Source organism: Tyto alba, unplaced genomic scaffold, assembly GCF_018691265.1.
Source record: "Tyto alba isolate M040663 unplaced genomic scaffold, T.alba_DEE_v4.0 Super-Scaffold_26, whole genome shotgun sequence".
Lineage (NCBI taxonomy): Eukaryota > Metazoa > Chordata > Aves > Strigiformes > Tytonidae > Tyto > Tyto alba.
In genome coordinates, this window is record NW_024881300.1 from 19,858,044 (window position 1) to 19,874,351 (window position 16,308).

Below are 16,308 nucleotides of genomic sequence, written 5' to 3' on the forward strand. Positions count from 1 at the left end.
CGAGCCCGCCACCGCCCGCGGCCCGCGGCCCGCCTCCGCCCCGGGCTGCCAATGGCTCCGCGCCGTGCGCTGAGCCGGCCCCCGCCCGCCCCGCCCGGCCCCGGCCCCGGCCCCGACCCCAGCGCGGGGGTTTCGGGGTGATGCAATAGCCCGGGGACGGGGGGCCAGGTGGCGGGGGGGGGGGGGGGGGGCGGTAACTGGAGGATGCAAAGCCGTGGTGCAGACCCAGGCAAGGGGGGCGGGGGGGGGCGAGGGGTTCGTCTCGGTGCGGAGGACCCGCCGCAGTGAATCTTTTCAGTTGTTGGTTTTATTTTGGGTTTTTGGTTTTGGTTGTTTTGTTTTGTTATTTTTTTGCCTGCTGATATTTTTCCAGCCCCCCCCCCCCCCCCCCCGATGTTTTTCCAGCCGCTGACGGATGGGAGGAGGAAGGAGGGAGAAGCGATGCGCAAGATGGAGCAGCGGCTGCCCTGCGCGGTGGGGCCGGGAGCAGGGGAGGGAAGCGAGCAGGAGAACTGAGAGTCAGGTAGGAGAGGGGCGGGCGAGGGGCCGGATCCGGCCGCGGGGCTGTGCCGGGCAGGGGCAGGGGCAGGGGCAGGGGCAGGGGAAGGGGAAGGGGCAGGAGCTGGAGCTGGGCAAAGCGCCCTCTCCTGAGGAGAGCTTGGCCGGGGAGCATCGCCCCGTGTGGGAGCTGGGGGCCACTCCCGTCCGCGTCCAGGCCTTTGGGGGAGTCTGTGGGGGGGTGACTTTGAGCCGTGAGAGCTCGCTGCATCTTCAGGTGCGGGAGCGGGTTTTACCCGGTTTGGGATGGAGCGATCTCCCTCTACCGGGCTGCACCGCAGCGCTGCCCACGCGAGACAGAAACCCGAGGCAGTAAGCGCCAGGAGATGCTGGAGTTTAGGTAAAAGGGTGAGGGTCGTCTGTAAGACTGCACTTGAGGCCTATGCCCACAGAAATAGAGACATCTCCTTTGCTTTGCACCTTGCAATTAATGTCATCAGATGTTGTTGTGCCCAGGGACCGGAGTTTTAAAAACCAGTCCTTGTACGTGTTAGTGGGTTTCTACCCTAAACCTTGGGGGGGCTGAATATTGCAAATTTAATAAAAACTACATTCCGTGATAAGAAGTATCACATTTTGTTTCTTTGAAAGTTTGCAGTGGGATATTCATTATTTATTTTACATCAATATGTTTTAAATGTGAAGTCTGACCAGCAAGAAACCTCATGACCACACACACTCAGTCTTTTCAGACAGCTCAAGGAACAAAATCACCAGAGCATGTGCTCTCTATGCAAGGTATATAATTTACTGCCATACAATATGAAGATCCTGCACGCAGCTTCTTCCAGAGAGAGTCCTGAAATATGTGAGGTTCCCCGTAGCATCAGGGCCAAAACACGAGTGAATTGCTGCAGTGCATCTCTGTGATGTAGATGAGGTCATAGGAAAGAGAGAAATATTTCTGAAGTCAGTACAAGGGTAGGACTTGGCATCTGGGTGAATCACAATATCTGTAGACTGCTGGCTCTAGATGATAATATAATCACACAGTAATAGTTCTGAATTTCTATTGATTTTCTTTTGGAACTGTCTTTAGGAACACTTTTTCTTTTTTTAAAAGCTGTAACGCTGACCATTATCTGTTCATAAACATATTTTTTTTTCTCAGAGTCTTCATTTATCATCCTTTGGTACTACCTTGCTGTTGTTTAAACCTGTAACAACTGCTGGTTGTCCTTGTCTCTTCAAGCTTGTTCCTCGGCTCCTGATATTTCCTAGGGCAGAGGTGGGTGACTGAAATGTCATTTCCCTTAAAGGGAGAAAACCTCAACCTTGTGTTGGACTCTGTGACCCAGTGGCTGGAGTGTTTGAATTATATTCATCAGGAACTTCATGCCTCACACTTTTAAGTGCCAGATTCAAACCTCCAGATTCAAACCAGATTCAAAATACATGCCTTCATCGTGGGACCAACCCTTTTCTCTTTGCTTCTCTTCCTTGTCTTTGACATATTTTCATGGATTTTTTTTTTCTTTTAATGCATAGGGGAATAAATATTGTGCTCAGTTTCATCAGGCTGTAATTGGAGAGGACAAAATACCTACTTGTCCAGCTTTGGTGAGCCCTGATTTGCTTTTCATATGTAAGTTTTGAGACCTCTGTCTTCCACACATGGGTCTTTTCTTCCTGTGCAGGAAGATGTCACTAGTCTGGCAGAAGCATCTGTCCATCTCACAGGAGTCCTCAGAAAAGAAGGACAGAGAGCAGAAAAAGTAAAAGGACTTAAGAGAGGACTTATAAACTTCCTCAAAAAAATATCTCTGGCAAACATTAAGTCTTGGATATCTGGACTGACCTTCATCTGTTTTGACTGTACGAATGAAGTTCAAGAAGGGCCTGGGAAAGAGGGGAGCTGCAAGCAGGATGGCTCTGCAGGGCTCTGATCCCACAGGAGGCTTAGCTGTTCTCCTAAAATACATCGTTAGCACCTTGCTTCCGTGGCTCTTTGCCACCACACCTTTTTGCTTTTTTTCCTGATCTTTTCTATGTGGCTGTCCCCAATCCTGTTTCTCTATCTCTGTCTTCTCTGTGCAGGAGCAGAGAAAATAATGGAGAGAATAATGCCCTCTCTCACAAAAAGGCTGCTGTGAATTTGCAGATCACAGCTGGCATTAGGGTTGTCAGCAAAGTAAGCTTTTTACTCACAGTCCAGGAATTGTGGATCTTTATCCTGGGTCCCAATGGTCACAAGGGCTACAGAAGGGGCCAAAGCTAGCAAAAAATGCTTCTCATCTTTGGACTCGATAATCAATTAGATTAGCAGAGACCCATCATCGTCTCTGTTTTCTCTGGGGTGGCTGAAGAAGAGCAGTGCTGTGGAGAAGGACGCGGGGGTACTGGTGGATGAAGAGCTGGACATTAGCCAGCAATGTGCGCTCACAGCCCAGAACCCACCCGTGCCCCGGGCTGCAGCCAGAGCAGGGGGGGCAGCAGGGCCAGGGAGGGGATTCTCCCCCTCTGCTCCGCTCTGGGGAGACCCCCCTGCAGTGCTGGGGCCAGCTCGGGGGCCCCCAACAGCAGAAGGACCCGGAGCTGCTCGAGCGGGGCCAGAGGAGGCCACGGAGATGCTGGGGGGGCTGGAGCAGCTCCCCTGGGGGGCCGGGCTGAGAGAGTTGGGGGGGTTCAGCCTGGAGAAGAGAAGGCTCCGGGGAGACCTTCGAGCGGCCTCCCAGGGCTTAAAGGGGGGACAGGAGAGGTGGGGGGGGACTCTGGATTGGGGATGTGGGGGTAGGATGAGGGGTAATGGTTATAAACTGACAGAGGGGAGATTTAGGTGAGATCTAAGGAAGAAATTCTTTACTGCGTGGGTGGTGAGGCGCCAGCCCAGGGTGCCCAGAGCAGCTGTGGGTGCCCCCTCCCTGGAAGGGTTCAAGGCCAGGTTGGACGGGGCTGGGAGCCCCCTGGGCTGGGGGAAGGGGGCCCTGCCCGGGGCAGGGTGGGTGGGACTGGATGATCTTTAAGGTCCTTTCCAACCCAAACCATTCTATGATTTTATTAAGAACAGACACAGCTGGCCAGATGCTACTGTTCCAGCACTGGAGCAGTTATCTGCAGTGGAGGGCTGGACAATAGCTGGGGTAGGTGGAGGTGCTCACAGCCCAGGCAGCCCTGTTTAAAACGTGGCTGCTCCACGCTGTACACATCATCTTCCGCCAGTGACAACTGCCCTGTCACCACGTAGGACACATATCCAAGCTGGGCTGTCCCCAGTGAGAGCAGATGGAGCTTGGACACATGAACTATCTCACTGGCTTCTGCTGTCCTGATGATAACCTCTGGAAGATACCCAGGAGCACTGGATTAACATAGGGATTTTTCTCTTGTGTTTTAGTGAAGACCATCACACTGAAATGGGACGCTGCAGAGTCTGTGTATAAAGTCTTTGCTTCTTTCTTAATCCCTGAAGGAGGGGTACTGTGGGTTTCATTAATTTTTAAGCCTCCTGGTCCCTAATCGATGAGAAAAAGCCCCACAGCAGCATGCACTGCTGAAGAGGTGCCAGTAGCAGGCGAAGGCATTTTTGAGGTCAGGTAGTTTCACGTCCAGGTAAACGAGAGGAGATGGTGCCCGGGCTTCTCGCTGCACCTTAACGCGCACACACACACACACACACACACACACACTCCTGCTCCCCACAGCTCCCCACGGCTTTACAAAACAACCCCGCCGAGCATCCCGCGCTCGCTGTAACCACCGCCCCCGGGTTTGCAACACCCCCAAATCCCCTCAGCCCGGGCCCGGCCGCCATTTGCTCCCGGCGGGGCCCGCGGGCGGCCCTGCCCCGCGGCGCCTCCCCCCGGCCCCGCCTCGCTCCCTCCCCGCTCCCTCGCCGCCTCAGCCCGCCGGCATTTCCTGGGCCGGCCATGGCCGCGGCGGGCCCTCAGGCTCTGCTGACTCCCCGCTCCCGCTGTGCGGCCCCTTCCGCTTCCCCGCCTCCTGCTATTTGTTCTTGCTTTGCATCCCTGCATCCCACCCCCACCCCCACCCCTTTTTTTTTTTTTTTTTTTTTTTTAATTTCCCTTTTTTCCCGGCTAAATAAACGCTGTGGGAAAGCGCGGCCGATGTAGCTCCCGGAGGACGGGCCGGCTGCCGGCGGAGGATGCGGGAGCTGCGCGGAGCCGCCGCGGGAGCGTAGCCGGGCCCCGGGCGCGGCCCCGCCGCTCGGGCAGCGCCTGCCCCCCCGGAGGGCCGGGGGCCCGGAGCGCGGCCGTGCTGGCACTGACGGGGAAATGATTTTACCCCTGGCAGCGGTAGCGAGGACTAGCAGTAAGTAAAGAACTTATCCTCAATAATAGACGCGCTAGCCTTTGATTGTACCCTAGCATACACCCGGCTTGTTGGCACAACCAAGCATTAACAACACGAGAAAACAAGGAATGAAGAAATTTTTTTTTTTTTTTTTTTTTAAAACTCAGAGATCATCAAGCTGCAGATTTGCATGTGCAGGTTTTCTTAATTGTGTTACTTATTCAGCGCAATATGGCTTTTAGCGCTCTGAAAGGATTGGTATGCTGCTAACATCTTTGCTATTGTTCTAGAAGTACTGCGGATCAGCCTGTCATGGAGGGAACCAGGCAGACCAGGATTTGTCGTCCGCACAAGATAAGTGAATCCTCAAAGGTTTGTACGTTTTGTGTTGCCTACCAAATAGAGCAAGTTACAGAAATAAGAAGGAGGGTAAATGCTCCTCTTTGGATGGACTGGTTTGGAGGAATAGAAATATTCTGAGCTTTTAAAAAGAGGTATGAAAACAGTGGTCTACCTGCTCAAATATTTTTGATGTAAGAAGTTGCTACCTACTGATTTAAAAAAAAAAAAAAAAAAAAGACAGCAGCAAATGGGCATCTGCTTGTCATGACTCATAACTTAAAAAAGAAACCCACATCATCGCAGCACAGTATTTTTCTCTACACCAAAAATTTAGTCATTAAAGGCGATGTGTTTATTTGGGGAATTTTTCTTACTGGTCCATCTCATAAAATCCAAGCTAGTTACAGCAGCAATGCTGGGATTACTTTTTAGATTTAGTCTTTGTTTTTTACAAGACAGGAATCTTGATCCTGCAAACAGTAGTTATGCCGGTGAACTTGAGATGTCTTCATAGGTTTGTGAGGTTAATTTTCTTTGTATAGAATCTCTGTCTGCATAAATATGTTGACTTTAGTTGGGAATCCATGGAAGTCCATTTTGGGCAGCTCTTTATGCAGGTCATCAGGATGATGACCTAAGATTTATAAGATGTTAATATCAGCTGTCATTGTTATGTTCACTTTGTTTCATACCAGTGGAAACTGCTTTTCTGTTCTATTGCGAGCACTAGGTTACAGATGCTGCAGAACAAGTACCTTGTGCTACCAACAACAGCTAGAAAAGAGAAACTTTTCAGTGCCTGTATCTGTCTTATCAAAGTTGAATGAGACAGATCTCCTTTTCTTTTGCATTGCTGACGAGTAGTGGTACTGCATTAACAGTCTGAAAGAAATTAGATCTTTGAATCCGAAAGAGGATAAAATACTGCTCTAATGCAATTGATAAAAGATAAATAGGACTAATTTTTAAATGCATCCCTACCAATATAGTCTTTCCCTGAGTGCTGATCCTGTCTACCATTTAAATGGTTTAGTCTGAATGTAATAATAATTCATCACATTAAAAATTAATTAACTTGACAGCATTGTTTTATTTTCTTGCTTAGACAGCAGCTGTCACTATCTGTTAAAATTACTAGATAATGCTAAAGCTGTTCTACAGAATATAAATAGCTTGAGAAAGATGTTCATGTTTAATATAAAATTAGTCTTGGTTTTGAAATGTGCAGCTATCAGCTTCTGTTATTTGCTCACTGAATGAATGAACTTGCTAAGTGGCTGAAATACGTTAATATATTCTGAGTCCATCCAGTGCTGTATATAATGATTTTATGCTTGATTTCTGAAGTAGCAGCAGTTCTACATGGCAACAAGGATTTTAGGAGTGTGAGTTGTCAGGCGTATTTGCAGTCAGGATTATGCTGCTGACTCGACAGCCAGCTAAGTAAATAGGGATCTCTGGCAAATCTTATATTCTGGTGTAATCTTATTATGCACGATGGTGGCATTAGAGAATATTAGAGAAATGATCAGCCAATTTACAGATACAAGAGGCAATATGTTTTTGGTTTAATCCAATAACTGTACCCCACGAGTCAGATTCAGAAGAGGGTGCTGTAAGATGTTAGTTATTGTCTGTTCATCCACTGTCCTTTATTATAGGTGCTACAAATGTTTGATTTGTCCTTTGCCGTATTTATTCTTTTTCCTGCTTCCTCCATCCCCTGGTCTCTGCTTGGGCTTCTGTATAAAACCAGCATTTCTCAACCTCAGAAAAATAAAAACTTTACAGTCCTTAGCCCCCATATTTTTTTCTGTTACGGATCTGTGGCAGTTTTGTTTCTCAGTGGAAGGTACTTTGTGGTCTATGTCACAGATCCCTTTTTAAGTTCAGAGATATGATGAGGCAGTGAGTAAAAGGCAAATTAAAGAGCTTTGGCTCGGAAAACTAACAATTATTGAAGCCTCTTCACTTGGATTGGTTTAACTCTGTATACTTGCATGTACAAAGTTACTCCAACAGAAGGCTTTTTGGCAGCTTAATCTCCATTGTTTAGAAAAGAGCGTAAGCAAAACTAAAGAGAAACCACTGGGATATCACGCTAAGAGCAGCACATTTGGTTATTAATTTGGGTCTCATCTTTGGCAGACTGCCTGTTGCTATACCACTGACTGCTACAAGGCAGACGTGGGAGGTCAGGCTCCCAAGGTTGGTATTAGCTCAGGGTGATTGGCTGCCATCACGTCTGGACAGTGGTGAGCTGTGTGCGTTAATCCTGGTTATCTCATTGTGTAAAAGTACAATTACCAAATTATGTACACAGAGCGCTATCTAGAGTGAGGGTTGTGTGCCAGGGAGAAAACTCGGCTCTAGGACTTGAACCTTTCCCATCCAGGTGGGTAGAGGTTGTCTCACCGTGATTTAACCAAACCATTAATGACTTAGCCAGACAGCAATAATCATGTGCTTTCTGTTGGGGAAACCAGGAAAGCCACGGATAGATAGGATTTCTAGGAGAAGTAACAGTTTGGTGAAGGAAAGGCTGAATGCCTCAGAGACTTGAAGAGAGACTTCAGGTCATCTGTGTGACTGTTCCAGTGTAGATATGGACTGAGACATCTTTTCATTTCTGGGAATGCAGCCTGAGGGTATAGAACTGGGCAAGACCCAGGGTCCTACAGCCAGAAGTGTTCAGAGCTGACTTAGGTATGATACAAAGATGTGCTTCCTTTCCACCTCCTTTAATTTCTCTTACATGTTCTTACAGGCTCTGCAACTCTGCCTGTTTTGGATTTGGTAATTAAAGTTATGTATTTGCATTTAACTTAACCTGGCTTTTATCAAGAGAGATCACAAGGTAACTGACTGTACCATCAAGCATTCCATTCCTCCAGAAAGATGGTCCTAAAGCTGTATTGCTTGACATACTGGGGTGACCAGCCCCTTCAATATGTGTTCTGCAGGACATTCAAAGGGTAACGAAATGTTTCCATTTTGGTTCTTCTTAAGACTGGTAATGCGAGTCTGTGAGAAAGAGGCAAACACTGGTTGCCTCAAAAGTTCTGTGGCACGTACAGAGCTGGTGGGAAGAATGTCTGGACCAGAGGGATCCCAGAAGGGCATTTAACAGACATGTTCTGAGGGCATTTTCCCCTTTCTTTAAAAGAAAAATATTTAGTCGTATTCATTAAAACAAAAACTACCTCGGCTTCTGGAAACAAGTAGAAGTCTTATGGGAATAAGTTACCCACATGTGTGGCTTTGCACATAAATAAACAGCTATTATTTTTGAATGCAGTGTGTGTGCCTGGAATAATATGGAAAGAAAGAGAGGGATTTTACCCTAACGAGCTTAGAGTTCTGAAAAGATTTAAGAGGGGGTAGCTGTCAAGTAAGCACTAACCCAAACAATACATGGGCTGAATGAAAATTTGGCGTACTGCTGCATGTGTGTCTCCCACTCCAAATATTTAGTGAATAGCTTAGTTAAGAAGAACTCTGTAAGGAGTCATTTGGGGGACAAGTAAGAAAGGAAATGTCAGCAAGATGTCTCGAAGACAATGAGTGGAAGAGTTTCAGAAAATTGTGCCTGTATAAATCATCAGGGAGGAGGTTTGGATGCAGCATTGTGAAGGAGGTAGGAGTCAATTATATAAAAAAAGGGGAGTAGGAAGCAGTAAAAGTCTGCATAAGCCTTTCAAAGTGAAGGTGAGGAGCTTGGGCTCATACTATGTTGCTTGGCAACTCTTTCAAGTCAGAATTTATTACAAGTGTGGAACACAAGCTTTCTCTCTCGTGTATGACTACATCTAATAGGAAAACACTTGGTGCATGCTGAAATTTATCTTGGTGAAGACTACATCTGCCTGATACTGTCTGTTTATTCCAGGTGTACAGGTGGGATGACCACTCTAGTCTAGTTCTTCAGAGCCTGAATGAGCAGAGGCACCGAGGCCTCTTCTGTGACATTGTCCTTGTGGTGGATGAACAGAGAGTCCCTGCCCATCGGAACCTCCTCGCTGTTTGCAGTGACTACTTCAACTCGATGTTCACCATTGGTATGAGAGAAGCCCACCAAAAAGAGGTTGAACTTTTTGGAGCCTCTTACATTGGTCTCAAGGCTGTGGTGGATTTCCTTTATGGCAGTGAGCTGTCTTTAGATGGAGGCAATATCGACTATGTGCTCGAAACAGCTCACCTGCTGCAGATCTGGAAGGTGGTTGACTTCTGTTGCGAGTATCTGGAGAATGAAGTCAGCGAGGAGAACTATTTGTACCTGCAAGAGCTAGCCTCTATTTACAACCTGAAGCGCCTTGACTCCTACATTGATTCTTTCATCTTGCAGAACTTTGGCACACTGTCTTTCACCCCGGACTTCCTGCAGAACATTTCCTTGCAGAAGTTGTGCCAGTACCTGGACAGCAGCAATGTGCAGCAGGAGTGTGAGCACGACCTGCTGCAGGCTGCCTTGCAGTGGCTTACCCAGTACCCTGAAAGGGAGAACGAAGCTTACCAGGTTCTGGATAACATTCATTTTCCCTTGATACCTAAAAGTGATCTCCTCCATCGAGTCAAGCCTGCTGTCTGCTCTCTTCTTCCCAAAGAAGCAAACTGTGAGGGGTTTATAGAGGAGGCGGTGAACTATCATAATAATGTCACGGCTCAGCCAGTGCTGCAAAACAAACGGACGGCCCTGCGGACCTGCGAGGAGAGGCTCCTCTTTGTGGGTGGGGAGGTTTCCGAACGGTGCCTGGAACTGAGCGATGATACCTGCTTCTTGGACATCAGGAAGGGGCAGTGGGTAGCAGAAACCCCTCTCCCAGCCAGGCGAAGTCACCACTGTGTTGCAGTCTTGGGAGGCTTCATCTTCATAGCCGGAGGCAGCTTTTCAAGAGACAATGGAGGGGATGCAGCTTCAAATCTCCTATATAGGTATGATCCCCGCTGTAACCAGTGGATAAAGGTGAGACTTAAGCTGTATTATTTCTCTGTTTAAAGTCCTTAATGTTTAGAGTGTTTTCTTCTTCTTGGTGGAAGGACAGGGCTCGTTAGAATAGCCAATATAGCACCACTTGCAAATGAAAGTTTGAGTTGTTTAAGTTGAAAAAGCAGCTACTTTAATCCTTTGTGAGAATGCTTAAATTACACACATAGCAAAAGAGTTTGGGGCAGAATTCCAACTTCACATGGGATTTGGGTATCTCATCTGTGAAATTCCTGGTCAGCATCTACCTGCAACTCTTTAGATTGCTTTTGGGAATGGTGCTAGAATGGATTTACAGAGGTGATTGCTTAGTTCATCTTTCTCAAGCAGTAGCAGATACAGCTAAATAAGAATTGGGTCTGATGTAAAAAGATGTCTCTGACACTTGTGAAACATCTGTGCTAAATGTCTCTTAGGACAAGCTATTCACTTCCAGTCCTGCTGTAAAACCCTGCAGCCAGTGCAGGTTCCTATACGAACCAGTTATCCTGTGTGGCTCAGTTGTGGTTTTGAGCGATTCCAATATATGTTTCTTGCACAGTTTTGGAAGGAGGCCTGCGTAACACAAACATTTATAGAGTAACCTGTCTCTTAGATGCTTCCTGTTGTCCCCTTTTTTGAAAATAAATGCTATGTAACATGCTACTGCAGAAAACCAAAAGTATTTTACGAATATAATGGTCAAAACCATTATCTCTCCTTTCCAAATAAATGGTGAGAGCAACTATCCTATCCTCAGACATGAATATACCTTAAGTCAGCTTGCTTACCAGATGTTTGATGTCAGCATGTTATTTTTTTTCTTTTTGACAGGTTGCCTCCATGAGACAACGCCGTGTAGATTTCTACCTGGGAGCTATTACCGACATGTTGGTAGCTGTTGGTGGCAGGAATGAAAATGGGGCACTTTCTTCAGTTGAGACCTACAGTCCTCAGAAGGATTCATGGTCCTACATAGCGGGCTTGCCCAGGTAATGGAGGTGTTTGGAAAGTTATCCTGTGTTTGAAGAACGGGAGTGAAGGGAGCTTGTGTGACTTTAGCTGATGAATGGGTATCCCTGGAAGGGAGGCAAGGGGATGTACAACCAACATGGCATCAGCAAGTAACAAAACATATCAGCATTTGGTCTTCCAGGCAGCGTGCCTCATGTCAGCTTGATTGGTTTTAATTTTTGTCCTGAGGTACGTCTGAAGAATGGGAAGGAGAGCTCTTGTAACTTCGTTCTACTATTCTTAAAATATTTTTCCAGAGGTCACTTGGAGTTGAATCTTTTCAGAGGCACTGTTTAGATCTTGATCAAAGGCTTCTATAATTTGTTTGGCCTTACTTTGTCACCTTGGTGTGGTTGTTTTTCTTGGAAGGTGTTTCTCTCGGGCTGCTCAGGCTGGCTGTTGCAGATAAACCACATTTACCTGGATTGCAAATAGATAACCCCGACAAATGTGACCTCTCTTTCTCTCAGTCTGAGTTAAAACTTAGCTGCTCTTCTTTTGGGAAGCTTTAATACTGCAGCTCTTCTTGTAACAGCAGCACAAGACATTGCTAGTATTTTGGTATGATAGCATTTCATTTGCAAACAGCTGTTCAAATTTAATAATATTTCACATTCATGGAAATTACAGGAGTATTGGCTATACGGATGGTATTTTCATGATGTCTGAAACCTGCAGCTTCAGCAGCAGTGCTTGCTTTCTCAGTGGCATCACGAACAAGGTTCTTGCAATTTGATTTGAGGTTTTTTTTCCCTTATTCCCTCAGCTGCGGAGCTGCAGAGCCATAGACAGCCAGTGAAGGCACAGGAGCCTGTTGCCCGATTCTATTTTGGGCAGGTGGTGCAATGCGAGTCTGATCCAGGCTAACAGCTGGGCTCGAGCACTCTTCAAAAGCAGGATGCTTTTTTCTGTTTTATTTCTGCTCACATAGGCAGATCTAGCAGTTGAGGCTGAACACCACAGTCTTTCCTGTGAAGTTGTGTAGGAGAGTATCTTCAGTTCCTAAGCCCTTCTGTTAATTGGTGTGTCCTTTCAGATCCCAGTAACATCTCATAGAAATTGTAGCACAGCTTTTCTTGGTTTTGTTTTTGTTTTTGTTTTTTTTTTTTTAAAAACAAACATTTTTCAAAGAAACGTAGATGTGACCTGACTGCCTTGTATGCTGTTAGAAAAACACTCACCTTAGAACTGGTATGGATATGTTTTTCCCAGCACGTAAGTGGTCCTGGGGATGCTTGCAGACTGTAAGCTGTCTGAGAAGGGATAGTTTTTCTGCATGTTCCTACTGCTTTGCCTTTGGAAATTTTGCAGCTGCAGCATTTAAAAGTGAACTTTGATGTGGGGGGTGTTAATTTTTTATTAGATTGCTTTGCTGATCTGCTTGGACTAGGCAAAAGATCCCTGTTATGGGATAGACCCTGCTTACACTGACTTAGCTGGTTGCTAAGGTGCAGGGTTAGGCTGTAGTACAGCAACTATTTTAAGTTATTGCTACATCCCAAAAAAATAATTCTGCATCCTCTCTTCCTGCCTGCTCTGTCTTTGTCTCATGCTAACTGTCCTTTGTACCAGCTCTGGTGTTTGTGCAGCTGCATAGTAAACTAGATATTTTCCTGCTTTTCCATGTAGGTGCTCTCTTGCATGTTAATATGTCTTTAATTATATCTTAATGGACACTTAGTACCTTCAGATTTTCTGTCTTTTCAGCCCTCTTTCTCCTTTTGGAGAACTGTTGTGTTGGGCAGTATATTGTTTGCAACAACCATTTGACTGCATAGAAGGAATGAAGTTAAAAGAGATTTATGCAGGCTGCAAAAAGCAAAAATCCACGCAGAGGTCAATAACAGAAAGAAACCTTCAGAGGACAGAGGCAAGCAAATGCTGCTTGAGCTCAGAGAGATGTGGCTCTAGCAGGTGTGGGTCACTGCTGGAAGGGATCTGGGCAGTCTTTCCTGATGTACTTCAGATGGATTTGCTGACAGCGGAAGAAGGATGAGAGAGAATTTTGTTATTATTTTGTTTGAAATCCAATCAAGATTAGAAGACGGCATGTTAGTTGCAGATCCTTCTGCGTACTTTTATTTTCCCTTCAATGTACTCTTGATGTGATCTCTTTTTCTCCCCACCACAGGCTTTTGTTCTCCAAACTGATTTTAGTTACTGTTTTTACCCAACTAACATCTTCTCCAGCCCTATTCTATCAGCAAGTCTTTTCTCCTCTTGTGGAGGAAATCGGAAACTCCAGTCCCCTGCTTCCTGATTGCCTGATCAGGCAGCATGGCCCAACAGAGCTGCCTTGTTTCCTTCATTTTTATGTCTTCTTCCCTCCAAAGAGAAAATGTGCAAGTTTTCTGTCCTCTTGGGTTCACAGCCACCAGAAGCAGGCTCCCTGCCCGCAGCTCCAGCGGTGTTTCTGACCACTCTGAGCCAGCAGCTGCCTGGAAGACTGTTCCCTGGAGTGACTGGCACATGCTGAGGTCATTCAGGGGGGTAGGCTTGCGTAGTTCAATTTCAGCTGTGTGGGGTTCGATTCTCAGGGGTTATATTTGTTAAAGCTTCTACTCTGGACATGCAGAAAATGGTTTTATTTTTTTTTTTATTGCCCAAGGGTTGTAGCTTGCCATATGTGTGGAAATTTTCAGGGGAAAGGCAGTGGTTGAGTCCTTCAGTACAGATGCCTCCTGTCTGCTGCCAAATCCTGTGTCCGTGTTGCTGTACACAGTCACAGTCATGCTCCTCCAAGGAAGAGCTTTGCAGGCTCTTTTTTATCTCTTCTTCCCCCCACCCCAACGTGGTCAAAACAACACGTTGTTTTCCCTTACCACTTTCTTGGAAGGAGCTGAGCTGTTTTGACTGAAATAATGCTGTCTTACTGAAGAAGAAAACACAGCCTCTTGAGGCAGATGCTTAACATGGAAAACTTCAGCCAAGCTATCTAAAGGGTGGACCTGGTCCAAGTCTGCTACAAGTGAGTTTTTCCTGACTCTCGTTCAGGTCGTTGGTTGTGGGATGTCTTTCCCATTCTTCAGAGAGGTCCTATATTTTTTTTTCACCATTTTCCCAGGCTCTCTGGGAGCAGTTCCTGCCATAGTTTCTAGCCCAGAAGGGAACAGCAGTGGCTGACAGGCTTGGCAGAGCAAAAGTTGGTGCAATGTGTTCTCATCGTGAATAGAGCATGAAAGTCTGCAGACAGCAGTGAAATTAATTGAGTGGCCCTAGGTTAAAGTTGGGCAGAACAACTGAAAGCAGTTGTATGAGGAAATGTGTTGGAACAAGTTAGCAAGTGATGGTATCTGCTCTGCTAGTTGTGTCATGAATAATCTCGCAGGGTCACAACAGGTGGACACTGACATTCAGAGCAACTGCAGCTTACCTGGACTTGGGTTGGAGTAGAGGATTCCCAAAACTTTCTCAAGTTAGGCCAAGTGTTCTTCTGTTTAAGAAAATAAATAGTAGATTTCCTAGCTTTTACTGAACGGTGTTACAGTGTCAGAAACCGTCATTTTTGCAGAACTGTATCTAGGTAAGTTTTTAAAAATTGGCAACTGGCTCTAGCAGATGCTCTGAATCAAAACTTCTTTCTCCTTAATGCCTCTGTATTTTCTGGCCACTCTTGTAGATAACTGCCAAAACGCTCGATGCTTTCTGTTGCAGGATGTCTGGACCCACTGTATTGAAGTGTCCTGTTCTGTTGCATGTTTAGAAATGGCTCTGTTTAAACCATAGGGCTTGCAGAAAGGATTCTTATTGATTGTTTTCAATTTATGCATTGTATTTCATGCAGTTTTCTATTAATGTGAAGCTGGGTATGTGCAATTTTGGATGAGCTCTTCAGAAGTCAGGCAGAGTGAAACACCTGTAGCGTATTTTCATGGGTAATCTCCCTGTATTGGAAATAACAAAGTAATGGTCAATTTGATGCTTCAGATATGATTGCCTCTTTCAAATTACTCTTGTAGCTATTGCTGTTCACTAGATATAGCCATTGATTGAAGCAAAAAGAAAAGCATCAGTGCTTTTTTTGTAGCTGTCTATGCTAGACTGCATGCATGTGCTTGAGAGAAAATGTCTATTGCTTGCTTACCTGTACGGAATTCCATTTTCCAGTTAGTGTAGGAAAACATTTAACCTACTTCTCCGAAGGTCACTCAAGTTTTTTTTTAACTTAGGGTCATTTTTCTTTCAAATGCTGAATGTAACATGATTGTTATCAGCAATCTTTGTGTTGGATTCAATGTCATTGCACTCCGATTCCTCAAAACTGTCTGTTATCTGATACTACCTCCACAGTGGCGAGCACTACACATCATCCAGGTAGCTTGCTGGTTAGATGTGGGTTTAAAATCTAATGCAGTTTGAGAAAGGAACCGAATTCAAGTTGCCCATTCCACTTCTCAGATAGGTAGTCTAGTTCTTAATACCCATTCCTGTGTATATAGAGAAGCAAAGGCTTTAGCAACCAGACCAGGTGCCATTGGAGGCAGACACGCCCAGTTCTTTTTTGTGGTCTCTTACGGACAAGGTAGAGCAGCATCTGCGTACTCCATACCTGCTGTAGCATTTCTGGGAGGTGTGGAAGCTGGAGTGTGTGTGCTCAGGGGATTTCATGTCAAACAGAAGCACCAAGCATGAGTTATGTGCTTCCGTGGTTAGGCAGATGGTGAGCTGTGGAATTTTTGAGTTGCCTTTTTGGATAAAGTCTCATAGCTATGCCTTAGCCCTCTCTTTTTTTTTTTTTTTTTTTTTTTTTTTTTTCCTTTCTCTTTCTTTCTTTTTCCTGAGTGGCTAAGAAGCAGTACAGTTTTGAAGTCATCTCTGCAAGGTCTCCAGGGATGCTACTCCAGCCCCTGTACTTGAAAGGTCTGTTCTGGTCACTCAGCATTCTTAGGCCAAGTGTGTCAAGGATTTTTCTGTTTCTTGTAGCAGGAGCCTATTAAAATATCTGATTCAGACACTGGTCAGGGATCAGAAGCTTCAGTAGACATCTAGACTAATAAACATCTTTTAGCTTTTCTCAGAAGTGTTGTGCTTTCAGGGTAAATGTGGGTTTTCTTTTCTGTTCCACCGTCTCCCTTGGCACAAAAGTGCTTGGCACTTAGGTGTGTGGAATAAGCTATGATACCGTTTGTGTAGCTGAGAGAAACTATTACCATGTGAAATTCAAACAGCTCAAGGTTGTA

The 16,308-nt window shown here is 45.8% G+C and overlaps 1 protein-coding gene across 3 annotated transcripts in view; it reads left to right on the forward strand.

The window, feature by feature from the left end:
* Nucleotides 1–16,308, forward strand: part of KLHL36 (kelch like family member 36) — an 80,117-nt gene that overhangs the window by 59,198 nt on the left and 4,611 nt on the right. Inside the window, exons 3-6 of one of the 3 annotated variants that reach the window (XM_042797463.1) lie at nucleotides 406–523; nucleotides 5,100–5,181; nucleotides 9,041–10,114; nucleotides 10,949–11,106. In XM_042797463.1, coding sequence (XP_042653397.1) covers nucleotides 406–523; nucleotides 5,100–5,181; nucleotides 9,041–10,114; nucleotides 10,949–11,106 — 1,432 coding nt within the window. Of the gene's footprint in view, nucleotides 1–405; nucleotides 524–3,743; nucleotides 4,828–5,099; nucleotides 5,182–9,040; nucleotides 10,115–10,948; nucleotides 11,107–16,308 lie in introns of those variants that run through there. The other 2 variants (XM_042797464.1, XM_032990665.2) reach the window with 2 other exon arrangements.